This window comes from Euleptes europaea, chromosome 14 (genome assembly GCF_029931775.1).
Source record: "Euleptes europaea isolate rEulEur1 chromosome 14, rEulEur1.hap1, whole genome shotgun sequence".
NCBI classification, from domain to species: domain Eukaryota; kingdom Metazoa; phylum Chordata; class Lepidosauria; order Squamata; family Sphaerodactylidae; genus Euleptes; species Euleptes europaea.
In genome coordinates, this window is record NC_079325.1 from 61,499,230 (window position 1) to 61,520,947 (window position 21,718).

General features: G+C 49.9%; 1 protein-coding gene across 1 annotated transcript in view; it reads left to right on the forward strand.

Moving 5' to 3' along the window:
• Positions 1-12,432: 12,432 nt before the first annotated feature.
• The window catches only part of NACC2 (NACC family member 2), a 52,525-nt gene continuing 43,239 nt past the window's right edge, over positions 12,433-21,718 (forward strand). Inside the window, exon 1 of the mRNA XM_056860540.1 lies at positions 12,433-13,300. Within this exon, the coding sequence (XP_056716518.1) occupies positions 12,433-13,300 (868 nt within the window). The remainder of the gene's footprint in view (positions 13,301-21,718) is intronic.

Sequence of the window (21,718 nt, forward strand, 5' to 3'; positions counted from 1 at the left end):
AGTTTAAAGATAACACAGGGTGGTAGTAACAAGTTGTTCCCACACTGGTCTGGATGGTAGTGTCTGCATAAATAGGATTAGGGTGAACCAGCTGTTGCTTGTTCCTCTGACTCAGCATTCCCTGCTGTGTGAAACGTATTAGCCTCATCACTGTCAGCAGGGCGTGCTCTTTGCTGGGCCTGCAGTTTAACACTCCTTCTACACTCATGAAGGAGTGCTCTGAACCATTGGTGGCCTTGCCCCAGTGACTTTGATGGGCTCTCTAGTGACACTGTCTGTGGCTGACCCTCTGACACAGGTGAGTCCCCTCCTCTGGGCAGTTGTAGGCACGGAGAGAACTCATCTGTCTGTCACTGCTCACTCAGCCTGCTGCTGTTCCTCCCTTCCACTACCTGCTGCTTCAAGGTCCTCGTGTGAGAAAGTCTCAGCAGGCTGCCCCATGACAGTATCTCCCCCAGCCCCCCCCACTCAACGAGGCAGGAACTAGTTTCTGGGGGTATGCTTGGTGGAAGTGGCATAGAAGGTTCTGTGCATGAAGATGGTCCTCAGGATCCCAGGAGTTGTCCTCACCTGCATCAGGAGTCCAGCATGTCAGCTACTTCGTATTCCTCATGACCTTCCATGATGACTGGGACTGGTGCTGAGGTGTGCAAAGGATGTGGAGGAGCCATTGGGATCAACAATGAGCGGTGGAAGACTGGGTGGATGCGCATTGACAGGGGCAAGAGTTGCTGGGATGCTAGGGGGTTGATGCGCACTGTGATCTGGAAAGGGCCGATGAGCCAGGCGTCCAACTTTCATGAGGGTCAGTGGCTGCGGAGATGGTGGGTGGACAGCTATACCTGGTATCCTACATGCAAGTCCTCACCAGGCCTGCGTTTCCGGTCAACGGCCTCCTTGTAGGCCATTTGGCCTGTTCTGTCTGCTCCTGGACGACCAGGTGGAATGCCTGTAGTTCCAGGATGAACTTGTTTGTTGCAGGAATGGGCTAGATTGGAACCTTCTGTGGGAAGAATTGTGGATGAGTCCCATAGTTTGCCATGAATGGCCTTTGCCAGGTGGACGCATGGACGGCCCAGTTATCCTGTTGGTGGTTGCTGTAGCACCGCAGGTACCTTTTCAAGCGTGGTGTTAGTCTGTTCTGTCTGGATGTCTAATTCAGTATGATGAGCAGAGGAGAGATCCGCCTGAATGCCCAGGAAGGAATGTAGTGCACCTAAGAAGCAGGATGTGAATCGCACACCTCTGTCTGAGATCAGGTGTGCTGGTAGCCCATGCAGTTGGAAAACTTGTTGTAGGTATACGTGGGTGGTTTCGCAGGCAGAGGGGAGGCAGTGGCAAGGAATGAAGTGGGCCATCTTGGTGAAAAGATCAACAGTCACCAGAATGCAGGTGTATCCCTGGGAACTTGGTAGCTCATAAGAACATAAGAAAAGCCATTCTGGATCAGACCAAGGTCTATCAAGTCCAGCAGTCTGTTCACACAGCGGCCAACCAGGTGCCTCTAGGAAGCTCACAAACAAGACAACTGCAGCAGCATTGTCCTGCCTGTGTTCCAAAGCACCTAATATAATAGGTATGCTCATCTGACCCTGGAGAAGTCCATGTTGCCGGCATGAGAATGGTGGGAAGAATTCAGAGGACAGGGACTGGGAGGAAGAAGCACTTGATCCTATGATCTGTTCCGAATTGTTTACCCAAGCTTAAGAGATCAGCGGGACAGAAGGCGGCATGGTATAGCCTGATCTCCTTGGAACTTAGAAGCTAAGCAGGGTCAGTATTTGGAAGAAAGACCACCAAGGAAGTTTCTGCAGAGGATGAAATCTAGAGATGCCTATTGCCACAGCCCCTCAGGTGTGGGTAAGGGCTATAGCAATCCTGGCAGCTTACGCAGCAGGTCTTTTGCCTGATGACACATGCCACAGGATTGGACGTACTTGGTGATGTCAGCCTGAATTCTGACCCAACAGAATTCCCAGGTCAACAAATGGAGGGTTTTGTACCACCCGAAATGGCCAGTGGGTTTGACATCATGGGTCACCCAGAATATCTCCCCTTGATGTTCCCCAGGCAGTACATAGATACGGCTGGGATGTGTTAGCCCCCCTTGCTGTACAGCGAAGGCCGTGCCCATCCCTGGCACAGATGTCTAGAGGGTTTGCAGCTGCTTCTGTGTGAGGGGGTCCTGTTTTTGCTGTACCTGGATTTGTTCCTGAAGTGAGTTGGAGGGGTGTGCTGCAGCAAAGGTTTCCGGTGGCACGATGGTTGCTAGTGGCTGGTCCTCCACTGGGGATCTGGCATACTCTGGCTTCTGGAAGAGGGCATTGGCCCACTTGTTTTGGGCACTGGGGATATATTGGATCTGGAAGTGGAACCGGGAGAACAAGGACTGTCGTTTGTTCAGCCTTTTCATGGTTTGCAGGTGTTCCAGGTATCAGTGGTCTGTTCACACCAGTACTGGATGGCGAGCTCCCTCCAAATGATGCCTCCAGACCTCAAATGCCACCTTGATTGCTAGTAGCTCCCTCTCCCTGATGGTATAGTTCTGCTCTGCCAGTGTGAATTGTCAGGAGCAGTAGGCACAGGGGCATGGCAATTCGTCAGGATTTCTCTGCTGGGACAGGACAGCCCCCAGGGCAGGGCTGGGCTTGTCGGTCTCCACTATGAAACCCATTCTGGGTGGCAACCTGATGGGTTTGGTGGCAACCTGATTTTTCAGGTGCTGGAAAGCCTGCTGGACTTCTGGGGTCCACTGGAACTGCTCCCAAGGTCGTAACAGTTGAGTCAGGGGGACGGCCAGGGTTGCGAACCCAGGAATGAACTGCTGGTAGTAGTTTGCAAACCCCAGGAATCACTGCATGTCCTTCCGATTCCGTGGAGCCTGTTAGGTTTGTATTGCTTCCATCTTCTTAGAGTCCATCTGAATCCCCTGGGGCAAGATGATGTGGCCCAGGAACTCTACAGAGGATCGGTGGAATGCACAGTTCTCTAGCTTGGCGTACAGGCCATGTTGGTGAAGGTGCTGCAGCACCGTGCATACATGAACCTGGTGTTCAGCATGGTCCCTTGAGTAAATCAGGATGTCATTGAGGTAGATGATGACTTACTGGTCCAGCAGGCCCTGAAAGATGTCATTCATAAACCGTTGGAACACCGCCGGTACGTTACACAGGCCGAAGGGCATGACCAGGTACTCAAACTGCCCTTACCTTGTGCTGAACGCCATCTTCTACTCATCCCCGCTCCGGATGCACACTAAATTATAGTCCCCTTGCAGATCCAGCTTGGTGTAGAGGGTAGCTCCATGTAAGCGTGCCAAAAGTTCAGAGATCTGTGGCAGCGGATACCGGTCACTCACCATGATTTTATTCAGATTACAGTAGTCATTGCAGAGCCGTAGTTCTCCGCTCTTCTTCTATACAAATAGGACAGAGGCTGAAGTTGGCGAAGTGGACGACCGGATAAAACCCTGTTGCAGATTTTTATCCAGAAATTCCCAAAGGGCCTCTCACTCAGGTTCAGACAAGGAGTATAGGCGTCCCATCAGTAAGGGAGCCCCAGGGACCAGGTCAGTTGCACAGTCATAAGGTCGGTACGAAGTTAATTGATCAGCCCCTTTTTCTTTAAACACGTCCGCAAAGTCCATATATGGGGCTGGTAGGCCAGGTAACTCCAGATGGGGTGCAGCCCCCAGGACTAGTCCTGGTGTCTGATGGGGACAAGGTCTCTGAAACTGGAGCCTTAGTGCCTCCACCGGATAACAACCATGAAGAGCTAACCAAGGCATGCCCAACATAATCTGGAAGCGGGGCATCCGAACCATGCTCCAGGTGGTGCTGTATCTGCAAGGTGAGTGTTTGCATTTCCTAGGCCTGATAGTAGAAGATGACCGTCAATGTCCTCCACCAGGGTCGGAGTCTCCTTAACCTGCAGTAGAACCTGGTGCTGTGCCGTGAACATCTCATTGATAAAGCAGCACAATGCGCCTGAGTCCACCATGGCATTGACCTGGAGACGATGCCCATTCAGCAAAATTGGGTCTACTGGAACCAGGAGCTGCCCTGCTCCTGGCTTGTCAGGGCCACTGTGGTTGGCTCCATGCTGTTGCTTCTCCGGGCATAATGCCCAGGTGCTCTGCAGTACAAACAGAGGTCCTGAGTGCACTGCTTCTTTTCTCTGTAGGGTCGAGCAGCCCCCAATTGCATAGGTTTACCAAGGTCTCCTGCAGTGGGTACTGGGGCCGGGTTACTGGAACTGCTGGATAAGCTTCCCAGGACCCCAGATCTCTGCTACACCTCTTCCCGGGCCTGCTTCCGGACCTCCAGCCACCCACTGATGTGGAGGCACAATACGATCAAGACTTGGAGGGTTGCACGGCGGTCGATTCATGCCAGTTCATCAAGGATCTCATCCGAAGGTCCCTGCAGGTACTGGTCCATGAGAGCTGCTTCATTTCATTCTAGGTCTTGTGAGGGTTTCCAACCTCCCTGGGCAGTTTCCATAAAATCACTTGCTAAGACGACCATTCAGAAACAAGTAAGTTTATTAGAACGCTTCAGGTATGACTGGGCCCTTACAGGGTCAAAGTTGCAAGTGCTAGCATTTCCAAAGAGCAAGACTATAAACAATTCTACACAGCAGATGTCAGTTGTATGTTTTGAGAACCACCAGATAACCGTGTCAGGCCATGCCTTGCACAAGAACATCAAAAGGTCCCAAGAAGCTCGTTATTGCAATCTACAGAAGCCAAGGCCAGGGAAGCGGGAGGGAGGGAGGGCATGGGAGTCAGCATGACATTCCAGCTCGGGGCCTGCTTCGGTTTTACAACACCAATAGCCTGAGCCACAGTTAGCAACGGTCTGCCTTGCTGCTTATACGAGCAAAAGCGGAAGCACATGGAAAAGAAGCATCGCACTTCCTCACAGGTCTTGGGCCAGCAATTAGAACTCAGTGGCGTACCTGGACACGGTTCCATTGCTCTGTTTCAGGCGCTGAAAACGCAAGTTGGCATCTTCCGCCTTTTGCGGATTTAGGAAGGCTCCCTTGATGTGGGTCAGAAACTCTGCAAAGTCGCTCAACAGAAGAGACTGACCAAGTAGCAAGGGGGTAGCCCATTTAGCTGCCTGCCCCTTTAAGAGGCTGATGATAAAGCAAACCTTGGTCTTGTTATCTGGGAAGTCACAGGCCCAGAGCTCAATATATAGCTGGCATTGAGCCAGGAATCCCTTCATAATTCCTCCAAACTTCTTTGGCGGACTCATTGGGCATTTCCCTGAAGGGAAGGGCATGCCTGATGCTGGCTGCTGCTGCTGCAGGAGCTGAGTCCAGGCACTGAAGAGTTGGATAATGTGGTCCTGCAATTCTTCATTCTGGGCAGGCAGGCAGGCTGGCTGCAATGGCATCTGGCTCCATTTCGTAGTTGCATGTGTGTGTGCTGTGGTGGGAACAAAATGTCCTGAATGTTGACAGACCTGAGGGCCAGAGGTGGGTAGCGTAGTTGAATGGTGGTTTGAGGGTCAATACCGGGCTGTTCCAGGTCTGGGTCCAAAGTCAGTATCAGAAGCAAAGTCCAAATTCCAAATCAAAGTCCGTTCCAAGGTTAAGGCCACAAGAGTATCAGACGATATCAGAGTTCAGTGAGAACACAGGGTGGTAATAACAAGTTCCCACACTGGTCTGGATGCAAATGCCTGCATAAATAGGCCTAGGGTGAACCAGCTGTTCCTCGTCCCTCTGACTCAGCATTCCCTGCTAGGTGAAGCTCATTAGCCTCAACACTGTCAGCAGGGAGTGCTCTTCGCTGGGTCTGCAGTCTAGTACTCCTATGATCGTGTAGGAGTGCTCTGAACCGTTGGCACCTCTGCTCTACCAGCTTGGGGGGGGGGCTCACTGGTGACACTGCCTGAGGCTGGCCCTCTGACACAGGTGTCCTCTCCTTTGGGTGGTTGTTGGCACAGGGGAAACTCATCTATCTGTGACTGCTCAGCCTGCTGCTGTTCCTCCTTTCCACTGCCTGCTGCTTGAAGGTCCTCCTAGCCTGAGGAAGCCTCAGCAGTCTGCCCCATGACAAAATGGCTAAATTCTCCTCTTGAATGGTGTCAGTGGCTGCCGTCACATGTAGTCTATAAGGCATTACATTCATACTGAGCTGCCTCCCCAAACCCTGCCCTTCCTAGGCTCAACCCCTAGCATCTTTCCCCTCCCCCACTGCTGGGACACAGCTGGAGGAAGCCAAGGACTTCTCTTCAAAGCCGGGCTAGGAGCAAAGCAGAGAAGTTCTTTCATTGCATCTGTTCACCCAGTTGGTGTCTGGAGAAAGAGATGCTGGGGCAGGAAGTAAAACACTGCACTTTATGTCCCAACATCACTTCTCCCCTCCAGCAGCAAACTGAATGCAGCAAGTACCTGTCTCCCCTTTATTTCCTGCCATGGCTTTGAGGAGTAGTGCTTGGCTTCCTTGTGCCAGTTGAGGGGAGGGAAGGAAGGAAACACAGAGAGTCAGTATGGCAAATGCCAGGCAGGGAGTAAAACATCTTGGGCTTCTTGGGAGGGAAGACCTGGGGGAGAGTTTGGTTTGCAGAAGCCGTGATCAGCAGGGTTCGGCGTCATCGCAGGGTCTTCCTTTCCCAGTTTTTGACATAGCAAAGGGGTTCATGAGCTTGCATTATATTATATATGAATTATAGATCTCGTTATACTTTTCAGCCTCCCTTTCCAGTGTAACAGTATGGGAATGAGAAGCTTTCCGTTCTCTCAGTATGCTTCCCCCCCCTTCTGCCTTTGACATCCTGCTTAGAATTTTAAATACTTAAGCTGTACCTGAAAGGAAATGGCCTGATTTGCCTGGATTGAGCCAGAGCTTCTACTGTTTGAGACCACAGCCATTGCCAGGGAGGAAGCAGCTGACTGTCAGGGTGGGGGTGGGTGGGGGTGGGGTTTCCTAGGAGAAGATCCGGGCTATCTTGTTATGACATTACTGCTGTTTTTCCTGCGGTGATTCTATCCCTACCTTGCCCTGTATTATTTTGAAACTTATAGCAAAAGCCCCCACCTGTGTGTGAGATAGCTGCCCTCTTTGTGCTGACATATCACCTCACCTTATGGACCCAGCTCCCAGTCTGCGCTGCCCCTTCCCCCCAGAAACTGGAAATAGGGTGTTTGTGTTTGTTTGCCAAGCACAATTGACACCTATCCCACCCAACCCTTCCTCGGTGCTGCCATGGAATGGATCTCCTTGCTGTTCTGGCTACCTCTTTCTAAATCAGTGTTGTTTTCTGACTGGGTACCAGCTTTAAGTTATAGTCACATCTGTGCTATTGTCTATGGATTTGGGGTCCCGCAAGATTTCAGAGGGAATCCTGTTCTAGGCCCCTTTCTTGTTGCAAAAAATTACAGCTCATCTTGCACAAGGCTCCCCTGCTGCATGTGTTTGTTTAAAGTGTTTCCATTATGCATTTATATAAGTGTATTCAAGGTGGTTTACAATGAAAGCAATAAAGCATCTACAATAATAACTAAAGCAAAGGACAAATAATAAAGCCGCAGGAAAGATGTACTAGGTGGGAAAACACTGGCTAGTTTCCAAAAGGCGTTTCCTCAGCTCTGACGACAGTCATCCCCCAAGCAGAACAACTGCCAGCCGCCGTGGGGTGCAGGAGGGGGTGCCAAGGGGATGCTGTGAGTTCCGCACTCTTCTCCTGCTGCCTCTCCAGCCCTGTTCACACGAATGCACCTACAACCTGCATGTACATACATATGAAAGAAAGAGCCAGGACGCACTCATTTTACAAATTAAATTGGGGGCCAGTGCTCAGATAAATGTGCTGTTTGTATCACGTGTTCAACTGTACATGCATTGAATGTAACATGAGATTACCCAATTCACATATCAAGAAGAATCAAGTGTTCACAGTACATCGATTGTATGTGCATTCACTGTAACTTGAGAGCCAGTGTGGTGTAGGGTGTCAGACTAGGATCAGGGAGATCCCCAGTTGGAATCCCCACGCTGCCATGGAAGCTTGCTGGGTGATCTCAGGGCAGACACACACTCCCAGCCTAACCTACCTCACAGGGTGGTTGTGGGGATAAAATGGAGGAGAGGGGAATGATGTGAGCCACTTTGGGTTTCCATGGTGGAGAAATGAAGTGGAGAACAGGGCTTCAGGTGTCTGGGAATGCAAGTGGGTAGAAGCTGGATTTCTAGTCTGGCCTCAGCCAGGTCTCTCCAGCCCAAGTTAGGGGCTAGAGAGAAGTCCAAGCTGTTCATGAGCTTGTTTTCAGATGGTTCTCCACAGAGGCTAATGCTTCAGTCCCCAGCCACTGCTGTCCCTTGCATGGCTTAACTGAAATGCACAATAGACAACCCTCAAAAATAATTGTATTCAACCAGCCTATGTTGGTGAATGGTACAGCTTTTTGTTGCACGGAGACGACTGGGATGCCTTCTTTTGAGTCAAGCCATGGGTTCCATTTGCCCAGCATGGGCTCCTCCTTCCCATGAAAATGCCTCTCTCTCTCCTTCCAAGTTGCTCAGGGCAGCATATATCTCCCCTTCCCGCCACTATTTTGTCTTCATGACAACCCTGTGAGGTAGGTTAGGCTGAGAGGATTTAGCCCAAGGTCACCCAGTGACCTTCTGTGGCTGAGTGGGGATTTCACCCCAGGTCTTCCCTGTCCTTGCCTGACATTATGTCCTTTAATGTAAGCACTTGTTCCATAGGGTTCCCAATAGCCACACCAGGAGACTAGTAGTCCCAAAAGAGTTGGTTTATTGGTAACATAGATCAGCAGAGCTTAGGAATCGAAAGACAGCAATGAGGGGGAAATGGTATGCACTTGATTATATGAGAACACTACAAAAACAGGAGCACTACAGTTACATGAGATAAAATCAAACAGCTTAGACACACCAAGGCTCCCACGGGCACCCGCTAGCTTCAAAGGGAACAGGAATGCAATTGTTAGAGAAACAGTCCTTGAACGGGAGTCTGTGAGAAAACGAAACTATCTCTAGACACAGAGAGCAGGCAGGCCTGACATTTAACCATGCAGCTGTTATGGAGATTCCAGATGACTTTGTGCCATACTTTTTCAGTGTAGTCCTTCCACCTTTTGGGGAGTCTTGGTTTTGGGGTAATGTGTGCCATTGCAGAGGAAGGCTGTGGACTAGCAAAGTGCTCGTGATATATCTGGCAGAAGTCATTGGGCAGTTCCTGTGCTACTGCAATGTGAAAATGTCCTGCAGGTTGAGCCCTCCCCCCATGGAATTGCAAAGAGAAACAAGGCCAGGAAATGTTTAATTAAAGGACTTGCACCTGTGGGTGCTTGGGGGCGGGTAGAATCACATAGACTCACATGTGTTTTTTTTTTTAATCCTGTGCTTTCTAAGTGATGAAGGTTTTATTAGTTTAAGTTCCATGGGTACACAGGAGTGTTTTGAAAAATCCCCTTTAAAGGGGGATTAGACAGATTAATGGAGGAGAAGTCCATCACCGGCTACTAGCCATAGTAACCAAAGAGAACTTCCATCAATGGCAGCAAACCTCTGAATGCCTGTGCTGGGAGGCAGCATCGGGGAAGGCCCCTGTCTCTATGACCTGTTCGTTGGCCTTCCAGGGTGATGAGCTAAGCGCTGTGTGGCACGGGTTGCCGCACTTGATGGACTGTTGGTCTCACCGAGAAGGACTGTTCTTATGTTGTTAAATAGTGCAACTGATGGAAGAAATTTAAAAGAAAAAAAAAAGGATAGTGGGATTTCACAGAGGAAATAAGAGCAGGGAGTAGTTAATCAATTGTAATATTTCCAGGATCAGGAGGAAACTATTGAGTTTCTTTGCATTTTTTGACAACATATCACAGCTGATTTATGGCAACCCCTGGTGAGGTTTTCAAGGCAAGAGACATTCGGAGGTTGTTTGCCATTGCCTGCCTCCGCATCACATTCTTTGCATTAAATGGGCAAAAATAATAACACGTGTTATCTGTTTCACGTGTTTCATCACGCCATACTTTCTCCAATAGGGTTATGCTCCTATTTCAAGTTTGGATGTTCAGCAAGCAATGTGTTGCTAGCCACAAATTATAAAGGTTTTGAACAACTTTTCCAAATTCCGTATTGTGTGATGCCATCCGTTGATTGGACAAAGTGCTTTTTGCTCACGGATGCCACCTGATGGGCTCTGGGGCTCTTCCCTGTAGCCTGAAGAAGGCAGGGGTACTGCAGACAGCCTCAGTTACTTGTCAGGCGATCCAGCTGGTTTGTTGCAGTGTTTACACTTAACCCGAATGCTGACGGAGTCCCTCTCATACTTTTATCAAACGTAAATAATGCTGGGTGTGCGGGTGGGGACCTATTTTGCAAAACAAGATAATGGTTAAAATTGGGCAGCAAAAACAATACCATGTAAAAGGCCAATGAGAATATGGCAATTTGCAGCATTTATTTCAAGCCCAGAACTTGGTGTGTGTGTGTGGGGGGGGGTGTTTTTTTCATTCCAGAGCTCGTGGGTTGGGGAGTGTGGTCTTTTGTGCTGAATTGCAGACCAGGGCCCAAAGCTGATGTGCTCTCAGCTTAAAAGACAGACGTAGCCTTTATTTATGTAATTACTGAATACTCTTTACGTTTCTTTTGTAATCGTCTTACCGGTTCATCTTTTTTATTTTGTATTCATTGTGGAAAGTCCGTACCGCTTTTCCGAAGCACAAAGCAGTACTCCAAAGAAAACGCGTACTCGCCAGTCGCCAGGCAGTCCACCTGGGTGCCCCCCGCTGCCCAGCCTCAAGGCGCCCTTGCCCAAGGCCGGGAGGAGGCTGCAAGGGGCCAGGGACGCCGCCGCCGCCGCCGCCAGGCCGTTTCTGGCACCGTTGGGCTCCTCTCCCGCCGGGTCTTGCGCACATGCCGGGCTCTGGCCTGCTCGAGCTGCCCCCGCCGGAGCGGGGCCCCAGGGCCGCCCGGCCCGGCCCGGCCTGTCCCGCGTCCCCAGGGCCGCGTCCGGCTGGCTGGCTGGCGGCGGGCACAGAGGCGGCGCCGCGGTCGCCCAGTGCGGCGCCCTCGCCGCCCGCCCGCCCGCCCGGCCCGGCCCGGAGCGCAGCGCTGCGGCTTGGGTGCCGGCGGGAGGCCGAGGCGGGCGGGCGGGCGGCCGCCCAGAAGGCCGGAGGAGGGGCGGCGAGGCGGGGCCCCTTCGGGCAGCCGGAGCGCCTCCCTGCCATGCTGCCGGGGGGGGGGGAGGGGTGCAAACACCCCCCCCCCCAGGATTCCCGGCGGGGGCGGCAGGTGAGGCCCTGCCCCTCCTCCCCCTCCCCCCCCTCCTCCTGCAGCCGTTTCCAGGCGGCGCGTCTAAACGTCCAGAGTCCGGGCTGAGAAACCGGGGGGGGGGGGTGTTGAGGGGGGCCCTGCTGGCGCTGGCTACGGGCGGCGGGGTGCTGCTGGGGGGGGTGTTCCGGCCGCCTGCGGGACCCCCTCTCTGGAGACGCGGGCTGGGGGGCCCGGGGGGAGGGGCGGCGGGGGGAGGGGCGAAGGATCCCCGCCGGAAGCGGCGGGGGGTGGGGACACCCCCTCCCCCCACCCCCCACCCCCGGAAGGCGCGCTGGGGACCCTGGGGGGGCGGGGGCGTCGCTTCATCAGAGCCGCTGGGGTGGGCCCCCCGGCTACTTCCCCGCCCCCTGGCTTTTCCTGCGCTGGCGTGGGGGGGGGCGACGAGCGGGGGGCGCGCGGAAGTCCGGAGGGGGGGCAGCAACTCCCGCTCCGTGGGGGCGCCGAGCCCCCCACCCCCCACCGCTCTGGAGGGGGCCGCGCGGGAGGGCTCCGGCGCCCCCCCTCCCCCCGCTCCCGCTGTCTGGGGGGTCCCGAGGGGGCCGCGAAAGGTGGACGTTTTGTTAGGAGGCTGCTGGGAGTTGTCCGCATATTTCCCCCGGGGGGGGAGGGGAGGGGAGGGGAGGGGGCGCCGGCCCCCGTCCCGAGAGGCGGCGGCCGTGGCCGTTCCCTTGTGCCCCCCCCCCCTCCGCCTCCCCCCCCTCCGTCTTGGGCCCCGACGAGTGTCCCGGGGACGGGCCGCACTCGTGCCCGGGGCCCCTGCCGCCCCAAGGGCAGCAATGACCTCCTTCCGCCCCCCCCCCCGCTTTTGTTCCCCAGCTGGGGTGGGGGCGTGGCCTATTGATGGCGGGGGGGGGCTGCAAGCGACGCACGTCTCATTCCCGGGGGGGGGGGTTCAAGCCGGCAGCCCTTGAGCTGCTGCTGCTGCTGCTGCTTTGTAGGGGGTTGGGGGTTGGGAAACGATTCTAAGAAGAGCGGGGTGCCGGTTTCGGTGGGTGGGGGCAGGGGGGGGACCCTGTGTTTCTTTTCCTGCTCCTCCTTTTGATCCGGTTCCATTTTCTCCTCCCGACAGACAGATGTGCCCCGTCTCTTTTGGACCGGTGAGGATCAGCTGAGCCATGTCCCAGATGTTGCACATAGAGATTCCCAACTTTGGGAACACCGTCTTGGGCACCCTGAACGAGCAGCGGCTGCTGGGCCTCTACTGCGACGTCTCCATCGTGGTGAAGGGCCAGGCGTTCAAGGCCCACCGGGCCGTCCTGGCTGCCAGCAGCCTCTACTTCAGAGATTTGTTCAGCGGCAACAGCAAAAGCGCGTTTGAGCTCCCGGGATCGGTGCCCCCCGCTTGCTTCCAGCAAATCCTTTCCTTTTGCTACACTGGGAAGCTGACCATGGCCGCCAGCGAGCAGCTGGTTGTGATGTACACGGCAGGTTTCCTCCAGATCCAGCACATTGTGGAGAAAGGAACCGACTTGATGTTCAAAGTGAGCTCTCCCCACTGCGATTCCCAGACCGCCATGATAGAGGATCCCAGCTCAGAACCACAAAGCCCGAGCAATCCGGTGCCGGCCACTCCTGCACCCTACGTCATGTCCCCTTCCGTGCCCATCCCGTTACTCACCCGGGTCAAACATGAAAGCCTGGAGTTGCAGCCCACAGGAACGCCAGGCCTGGCCACCAAAAGGTCCCTGGAAGCTAGTCTGCGGGACACAACCGCCGGTGGGGGCCCTTCCGGCACTGCTTCGCTGAAGTTATCTCGCGTTTCCTACTATGGAGTGCCCAACCTGGCCACCCTTCTCCCAAACATACCACCGGTGCAGTACTCTCAAGGGGAGAGGACCAGCCCCGGCGGCAGCAGCCTCCCAACCACCGACAGCCCTACGTCCTATCATAATGAAGAGGACGAAGAAGATGATGAAGCTTATGACACCATGGTGGAAGAGCAGTATGGGCAGATGTTCATCAAATCCACAGGTGGCTATACAGGTGAGGAACCTGCACGTGTGTAATTTCCTTCTTTTCTGCTTTCCACCCACTAAGGCAACCCCCCTCTTTTAGTCTTTACAAAAGCAACTATTGTTGATGTCAAACATTTAAACAGAACTGTTGACATTAGGCATATATTGTTTTTTATTATTTTTATATAAATCTATTTACCAAATGCCCGGGAGGGAACTGGGCAGGGAACTTGGCCTGGTCTCATCAGATCTGCTTCTCACTTGCCTTGAAAGCTCCTTGGTGGGGCCGCAGTAAGTTGGTTTCAACTTTATGACACGTATGCACAAAATACCAGAATAAAAAAATGCGGATACCAATTTGCAACCCCCTTCTCAATTCAGGATCAGCCTAGAGCATCCCTGACAAGTACTCTTACAGCTGCTGCCTGAGTGGAGGAGCTCACCACCTCCCTCGGCAGCTGATTCCACTGCTGAACTATTCTTACTGTAAAGAATTTCTTCCCTAATGTCCAGGTAGAACAGTAATTTATATCCATTATTGCGAATCCTATCCTCTGCTGCCGACAGGAACAGTTCCCTACCCTCCTCTAAGTGGCAGCCTTTCAAATACTTAAAGAGAGCAATCGTGTGTGAAAAGTATGTGTGAAAAGAATTGGGGGGTCCTAGTAGACCACACACAGGAGGCAGCAGTGTTATGTGGTCACTAAAAAGGCAAATCCGATTTTGGGCTGTATCAACAGAAGTATAGTGTCCAGAGCACACAAAGTGATGTTTACTCTAGTTAGACTTCACCTAGAGTATTGTGTTCAGTTTTGGGCACCACAATTTAAGAAGAATGTAGGCAAGCTAGAACATGTCCAAAGGAGGGCGACGAAGATGGTGAGGGGTCTGGAGACCAAGTCCTATGAGGAAAGGTTGAAGGAACTGGGTATGTTTAACCTGGAGAGGAGACAACTGAGAGGTGATAAGATAACCATCTTCAAGTACTTGAAGGGTTGTCATATGGAGGATGGTGCCGAGTTGTTTTCTGTTGCCCAAGAAGGCCAGACCAGAACCAATGAGTTTAAACATTAGGAAGAACTTTCTGACAGCAGTTCCTCAGAGGAGTAGGCTTCCTCAGGAGGTGGTGGGCGCTCCTTCTTTAGAGGTTTTTAAGCAGAGGCTAGATGGCCATCTGACAGCAATGCTAATTCTGTGAATTTAGGCAGATCATGAGAGAGAGAGAGAGAGAGAGAGAGAGAGAGAGCAGGCGTCAGTGCTTGGTTCTTGTGGCCCTTTCTTACATGCCCAGGGAAATGCCAATTGCCACTTTGGAGCCAGGAAGCAATTTTCCTCCAGGCCAGATTGGATCCTGGAGCGGGTTTTTTGGCCATCGTCTGGGCATGGAGTAGGGGGTCTTTGGGGGCATGGGGGGGGGAGGAAGTTTTGAATTTCCTGCAATGTGTAGGGGGTCGGACTAGATGACCCTGGAGGTGCCTTCCAATTCTGTGTTTCTATGACTCTATGTCCCTCCCTCAACCTCCTCTTCTCCAGACTGAACATTCCCAAGTCTCTCAGGCTTTCCTTGTAGGGCTTGGTCAGGCCACCCGTACCCCAAGATCTTGTTCACACACAATGTTACCCAGAAGTGTGTCCAAATCCAGTATGCATGTCCCTCATTTTTGTTACCCAGATGTAGAACTCAGCACTTATCCTTGTTGAATTGCATCTTGTTCACAGCTACCCACATTTCCAGCGTGTTCAGATCTTGTTGAATTCTATCTTTTTCTTCTGGATATCTTATTCCTCCCAGTTTGGTGTCATCTGCAAATTTAATGAGTAGTCTCTCCACCCCCTCATCCAGATCATTTATAAAAATATTTAAAAGTACTGGGCCCAGAATCAAGCCCTGTGGTATCCCACTAGACACCTCCCTTCAATCAGATGAAATGCCATTGACAACTACTCCTTGGGTGCAGTTCTCCAACCAGTTCCCTGTTCACCTAACTATCCTAGAGTCTAGCCTGAAGTACTCCAGCTTACCTATCAAAGTATCTTTTCAAAAGCTTTATTGTCTAAAGCATTACTGAAATCAAGGTCATCAGCATTCCCACAATCCAGTAAGTTCGTCACTCAAAGAAGGAAACAAGATTGGTCTGGCAGGACCTGTTAGGGACAAATCCGTGCTGACTTCCCTGAATCACCAAGTTGTCCTTGAGATACTTGCAAATTGACTGACTGGCCTGCAGTTTCCTGGGTTATCCTTCCTCCCTTTTATGAAGATTCGGATAATGTTTGTGCTCCTCCAGTCTTGTAGCACTTCCCCCCATCCTCCAAGAGGTCTGGAAGATGATGGGCAAAGGCTCTGCAAGCTCTCTAGGAAGTTCTTTGAGCACTCTCGGGTGCATACTGTCTGTCCCGGGGGATTTGTACACATCCAGTGCAGCAGATGCCTCTCAACAACAGAATGAAAGAACCAAGCTGGAAAAGGAGTGTTCCTTTCTTGATATAAATGTCTTGTTGGTCTAGGCACGTCTTTAACTTGTCCTAGGTGTAAGCTGGAGACTCCATCTCTGGGATTTGGTGGAAAGAAAGCCGCTAGTTATGCCAATTCTTCTGAGGTGAGCTCTTCATTATTTGCTGTTCTGCTGAATGGCTCATTTGGGCTGATACGATTGGAGTTGGCCCTTGTTTCCTAACACTTGTGCTGAAATCACACACTTGAGGGAGAGGAAAGGACCCCAGGATATCCCCGACGACAGCCTGCTGCTCCTACCAGCTGCCAGCCACTCTCACTTTCTCCATCCACTAGGAAAGAATGTGTTTCGTCATATACCCTTCCCCAAGTGCAGAGCGCCCACTCTTCTGGACATTGTGCAAGAGTGCTGGCCACCAGCAGCATCCACGCAGGAACTGGTAAGGCCACCCCTGCACCACAAGACTTTGGGGAGGGTTCTTAGTTTTGGGGGACATGTTAGTATACAGTTCTGTTTCTGTTGTATATTTTTGTGATTTAATATATATGTGTTTTGAATTATCAAGATGTGTGAGGTAGTACAATTTTGAAATGAGGACCCAGGTTTCCTGGGTAGGGGATTAAAGCAAGAGGTAGAAAGGTACGTGAGATATTTGAACCCAGCGCTTGAACGCTGCTTGCCTATCCTTTCAAAGCTGGCAAACTTTTCAGTGACAGGCGTGATAAGATGTTAACTGATACTAAAGATAAGAAGCACATTATGCCAAGGCCATATAGAAGGGGCTTTAGATCTAACCAATCTTCTCAGTCCTTTCAATCATTCCACACATTGCCTAAATTTCGCCAAGATGCTCCCTGTGGATGTCTCAGAGAGGTTCATCTTGATGCTTCAATAGATTCAACCACTCTGCCCAACCTCAACCCTTCAGGGGAGACAAGACTGACAAGTACCCCAAAGGCAACAACAGACAGTGACACCAAACCCCCTCCATTGGGGGGGGAAGGTTACAACACTTCCTCCCACAGTGGACCCGGTTTCAACTGGATGCCTGGGTCCTACAACTAATTCAACAGGGCCTATGCAAACCCCCAGACTGGTTTGTGGCAGTTCTTCTTAAACCCAGAATGAGTGAATCATAGAATCATAGAGTTGGAAGGGACCACCAGGGTCATCAAGTCCAACCCCCTGCACAATGCAGGAAATTTACAACTACCTCCCCCCCCACACACCTAGTGACCAGAAGATGGCCAAGATGCCCTCCCTCTCATCATCTGCCCAAGGTCACAGAATCAGCATTGCTGACAGATGGCCATGTAACCTCTTCTTAAAAACCTCTTCTTACCACCTCCCGAGGAAGCCTGTTCCACTGAGGAACCACTCTTAACTGTTAGAAATTTTTTCCTAATGTCTAGACGGAAACTGTTTTGATTTAATTTCAACCCGTTGGTTCTGGTCCGACCTTGGGCAACAGAAAACAATTCGGCACCATCCTCAATATGACAGCCCCTCAAGTACTTGAACATGGTTATCATATCCTCTGTCAGTCTTCTCCTCTTCAGGCTAAACATACCTTTCCTCATAGGACTTGGTCTCCAGACCCCTCACCATCTTTGTTGCCCTTCTCTGGACATGTTCCAGCTTGTCTATATCTTTTTTAAATTGTGGTGCCCAAAACTGAACACAGTACTCTAGTTGAGGTCTAACCAGAGCGGAGTAAAGCGATACCATCACTTCACGTGATCTGGACACTATTCTTCTGTTGATGCAGCCCAAAACTACATTTGCCTTTTTAGCTACCGCATCACACTGCTGACTCATGTTCAGTGTTGGGTCTGCTAAGACCCCAAGATTCTTTTCACGCACACTACTGCTCAGACAATAATTATGCATTTGATTTTTCCTACCTAAATGCAGAACTTTACATTTGTCTTTGTTGAATTGCATTTTATTAGTTCTAGCCCCCTTCTCCAGCCTGTCAAATCATCCTGCATCTTGGCTCTGTCTTCTACCATATTTGCTACCCCTCCCAATTTAGTATCATCTGCAAATTTAATAAGCATCCCCTCTATTCCTTCATCCAAATCATTTATAAAGTTGTTGAACAACACAGGGCCCAGCACATATCCCTGAGGAACTCCACTAGTCACTTCTCTCCAAGTGGATGAGGAACCATTAACTTGCACTCTTTGGGTACGATCTGTCAACCAGTTGCAGATCCACCTAACAATAATAGGATCTAAACCACATTTTCCCAATTTGTGAAGTAGAATACTATGGAGAACCTTATCAAAAGCCTTACTGAAATCAAGATAAACTATGTCACCAGCATTCCCCTGACCCAGAAAGGTAGTAATTTTTTCAAAAAAGGAGATAAGATTAAACTGACGTGACTTGTTCTTGAGAAACCCCTGCTAGCTCTTAGTAATCAGATCCATCCTTTCTAAATGCTCAAGGACTGACTGTTTGACAATTTGTTCGAAAACTTTTCCCGGTATAGAAGTCAAGCTGATGGGTTGGTAGTTACCCGGATCCTCCTTTTTCCCCTTCTTGAAGATGGGGACAACATTTGCCCGCCTCCAGTCTTCTGGCACCTCACCTGTTTGCCAAGACTTTTCAAAAATAATGGACAGAGGTTCAGAAATTACATCTGCAAGTTCTTTGAGTACCCTTGGGTGCAATTCATCTGGCCCAGAGGATTTTGTTTCATTTAAAGAAACCAGGTGTTTGTGCACTACCCCAACTCCAATTCTAGGCTGCAAATCCCTTCCCTCATCCCATGTTCTGTTTATGCCATGTTGAGCACCACTTCCCTCACGAGAAAAGACTGAGGAAAAGTAGGAAATGAGGAGTTCTTCCCTCTCTTCATCTCCTGTTACAATCTCACTTTCCGGTCCATGCAATGGGCTTATCTTGTCCTTGTTCTTACTCTTACACTGTACATAGGAAAAGAACCCTTTTTTGTTGCGTTTAGCATCTCTCGCTAGCCTAAGTTCATACTGAGCTTTAGCTTTCCTAACACTCTCCCTACAAGCACTGGTTATTTGTTTATATTCCTCTTTGGTTATAAAGCCCTCCTTCCACTTCCTAAAGGAGTCTTTTTTATTTCTCAACTCTTTAAGAAGCTGTTTATGGAGCCACCCTGGCCTCTTTAGGCTCCTCCCATTTTTCTTTCTCATAGGAATGGTTTGGGATTGCGCCTTCAGTATTTCATTTTTAAGAAACGCCCACCCTTCTTGAACTCGTTAAGTATTTCCAACCATGGGATTCTACCTAGCATAAGGTTAAGTTTGTTAAAATTTGCTCTTTTAAAGTCCAACCTATATGTCTGACTACGTACAGGCTTTACTTTCCCCAAGGTTGTAAATTCCAAGAGTACGTGGTCACTACTACCCAGGGTGCCTACTACTTTTACCTCATCGACCAGTTCTTCCCTGTTGGTGAGAATCAAGTCTAAGATAGCAGACCCCCTTGTTTTCCTTGTTTCTGGAATAGGAAGTTGTCAGCAAGACAAGACAGGAATTTATTGGATCTTGCATTTTTAGCAGCGCTAGACTTCCAACAGATAACCCGGTAATTAAAATCTCCCATGACCACTATGTCCCTTCTCTTTGAGAACTTTGTGATCTGGTCTAGGAGCATCCCATCCAAGTCCTCTGCCTGGTTTGGTGGTTGATAGCAGACCCCCACCAGAATATCACGATTATTTCTAATTCCTTTTATGTTTACCCAAAGAGTCTCGACTGCACTACCATGCTCAGATTCATATACTTTTTCACAAGTGTACACATCTTTGACATACAGTGCTACTCCTCCCCCTTCCTTATCTGGCTATCCCTTTTAAACAAGTTGTACCCCTCAATCTTAATATTCCAATCATGAGTGACATCCCACCAAGTTTCAGAAATGCCTATTAGGTCAAAATCTCCTTCCTGTATTAGGGCTTCGAGTTCTTCCTGCTTGTTTCCCATACTCTGCGCATTAGTGTACAGACATCGGAATCCATGGTTTATGTGCCCCGTGGTTTTCGTTTCTGTACTTACCTGTGAGTTTATGTTTCCTTGCATACATGCCACTCCCTGCAAATCTTTATTGTTCTCGTCTCCAGGTATTGTCAGCATATAAGGCTTTAAGTTGTTGTCTCGCTCCCCCATAAGAATTAGTTTAAAGCCCTCCTGATCAGGTTTCAAGTGGATTTTGACCCCTCTGTATATTTTGAACCATATACCAATGCTTTTTAATCACCTTATGGATCATGCCCGAGAGATGTGTGTAATGAAATGTGCATGTCAAAGTATTCCTCTCCTCTTTTCTTTTAGTTCGCAAGATCTCATTTCTATCCATAGCTTCATCTCTTAATCTAGCACGTTGAACCACAGTATCTGGGTAGCCTCTGTTCTTTAAAGCTACCGTAAGTTCTGTAGCTGCCTTTTGAAATTGCTCTGGTTCTGTGGAATTCCGTTTCATTCTAAAAAGCTGACCAAATGGTAGATTCTTTCTAAGGTGGGCAGGATGACATGATTGGAAATGCAATAACGAATAACCTGGAGGAGCTTCGTCTTCCAGGATTGCTTTTAAGGTTGCAGACAAGCTCTCCTCTGCATATATGAAAATAATTTTTGATTTATGAACTGTATACATGTGTTGAATTGAGCACTGGATTCCTATGTAGTATATGGACTTTGGAATATACATGCTGATACGGATACTTTGTATATAGAGTTGGCATTGATTATAGCCATTTACAGTTTTTGTGCCTTTCTGTGTTAATTCAGCTCAGCTTTTCCTAGGGACACAGTGGTGTGATTTTTTTGTATATATAAACCACCTACACAGCATTGGGGCCATTGAGGGGGTGCCGTCAAAGGAGTGCTCCTGAAGGCACACAAACCATTCCTATGAGAAGGAAAAATGGGAGGAGCCTAAAGAGGCCAGGGTGGCTCCATAAACAGCTTTTTAAAGAGCTGAGAAATAAAAAAGACTCATTTAGGAAGTGGAAGGAGGGCCTTATAACCAAAGAGGAAACAAATAACCAGTGCTTGTAGGGAGAGTGTTAGGAAACCTAAAGCTCAGTATGAACTTAGGCTAGGGAGAGATGCTAAAGACAACAAAAAAGGGTTCTTTTCCTATGTACAGAGTTAGAGTAAGAACAAGGACAATAAAAAAAAAACACACAAAAAAGAAGGACATGATAAGCCCATTGCGGGGGCTGGAAAGTGAAATTATAGCAGGAGATGAAGAGAGGGCAGAACTCCTCAATTCCTACTTTTTCTCAGTCTTTTCTTGCAAGGGAAGCGGTGCTCAACATGGCATGGACAGAATACATGATGAGGGAAGGGATTTGCAGCCGAGGATTGGCATTGGGGTAGTGCACAAACACCAGGTTTCTTTAAATGAAACAAAGTCCTCGGGGCCACATGAATTGCATCCAAGGGTACTCACAGAACTTGCAGATGTAATTTCTGAGCCTCTGTCCATTGTTTTTGAGAAGTCTTGGAGAACAGGTGAGGTGCCAGAAGACTGGGGGCGGGCAAATGTTGTCCCCATCTTCAAGAAGGGGAAAAAGGAGGATCCAGGTAACTACCAACCCATCAGCTTGACTTCTATACCGGAAAAAGTTTCTGAACAAATGATCAGTCAGTCAGTCCTTGAGCATTTAGAAAGGATGGGTCTGATCACTAAGAGCCAGCACTCCCCACATCTTTATTGTTCTCATCTCCAGTTATTGTCAGCATGCTAGGCTTTAAGTTCATGTCTTGCTCCCCCATAGAATCGAGTTTAAAGCCCTCCTTATCAGGTTGGCAAGCCTCTCACCAAAAATATTTTTCCTACCCTTGTGAGGTTCAAACCATCTTCCAAGAGAAGAGCTTCATCTCGAAAGCGTAAGCCATGGTCCAAAAATCCTAATACCATCTACGCAGCCAGTCATTAATTTGTAGTATTCTTCTTTCCCTCACTAAGCCACGACCTTCGACAGGAAGAACTGACGAAAA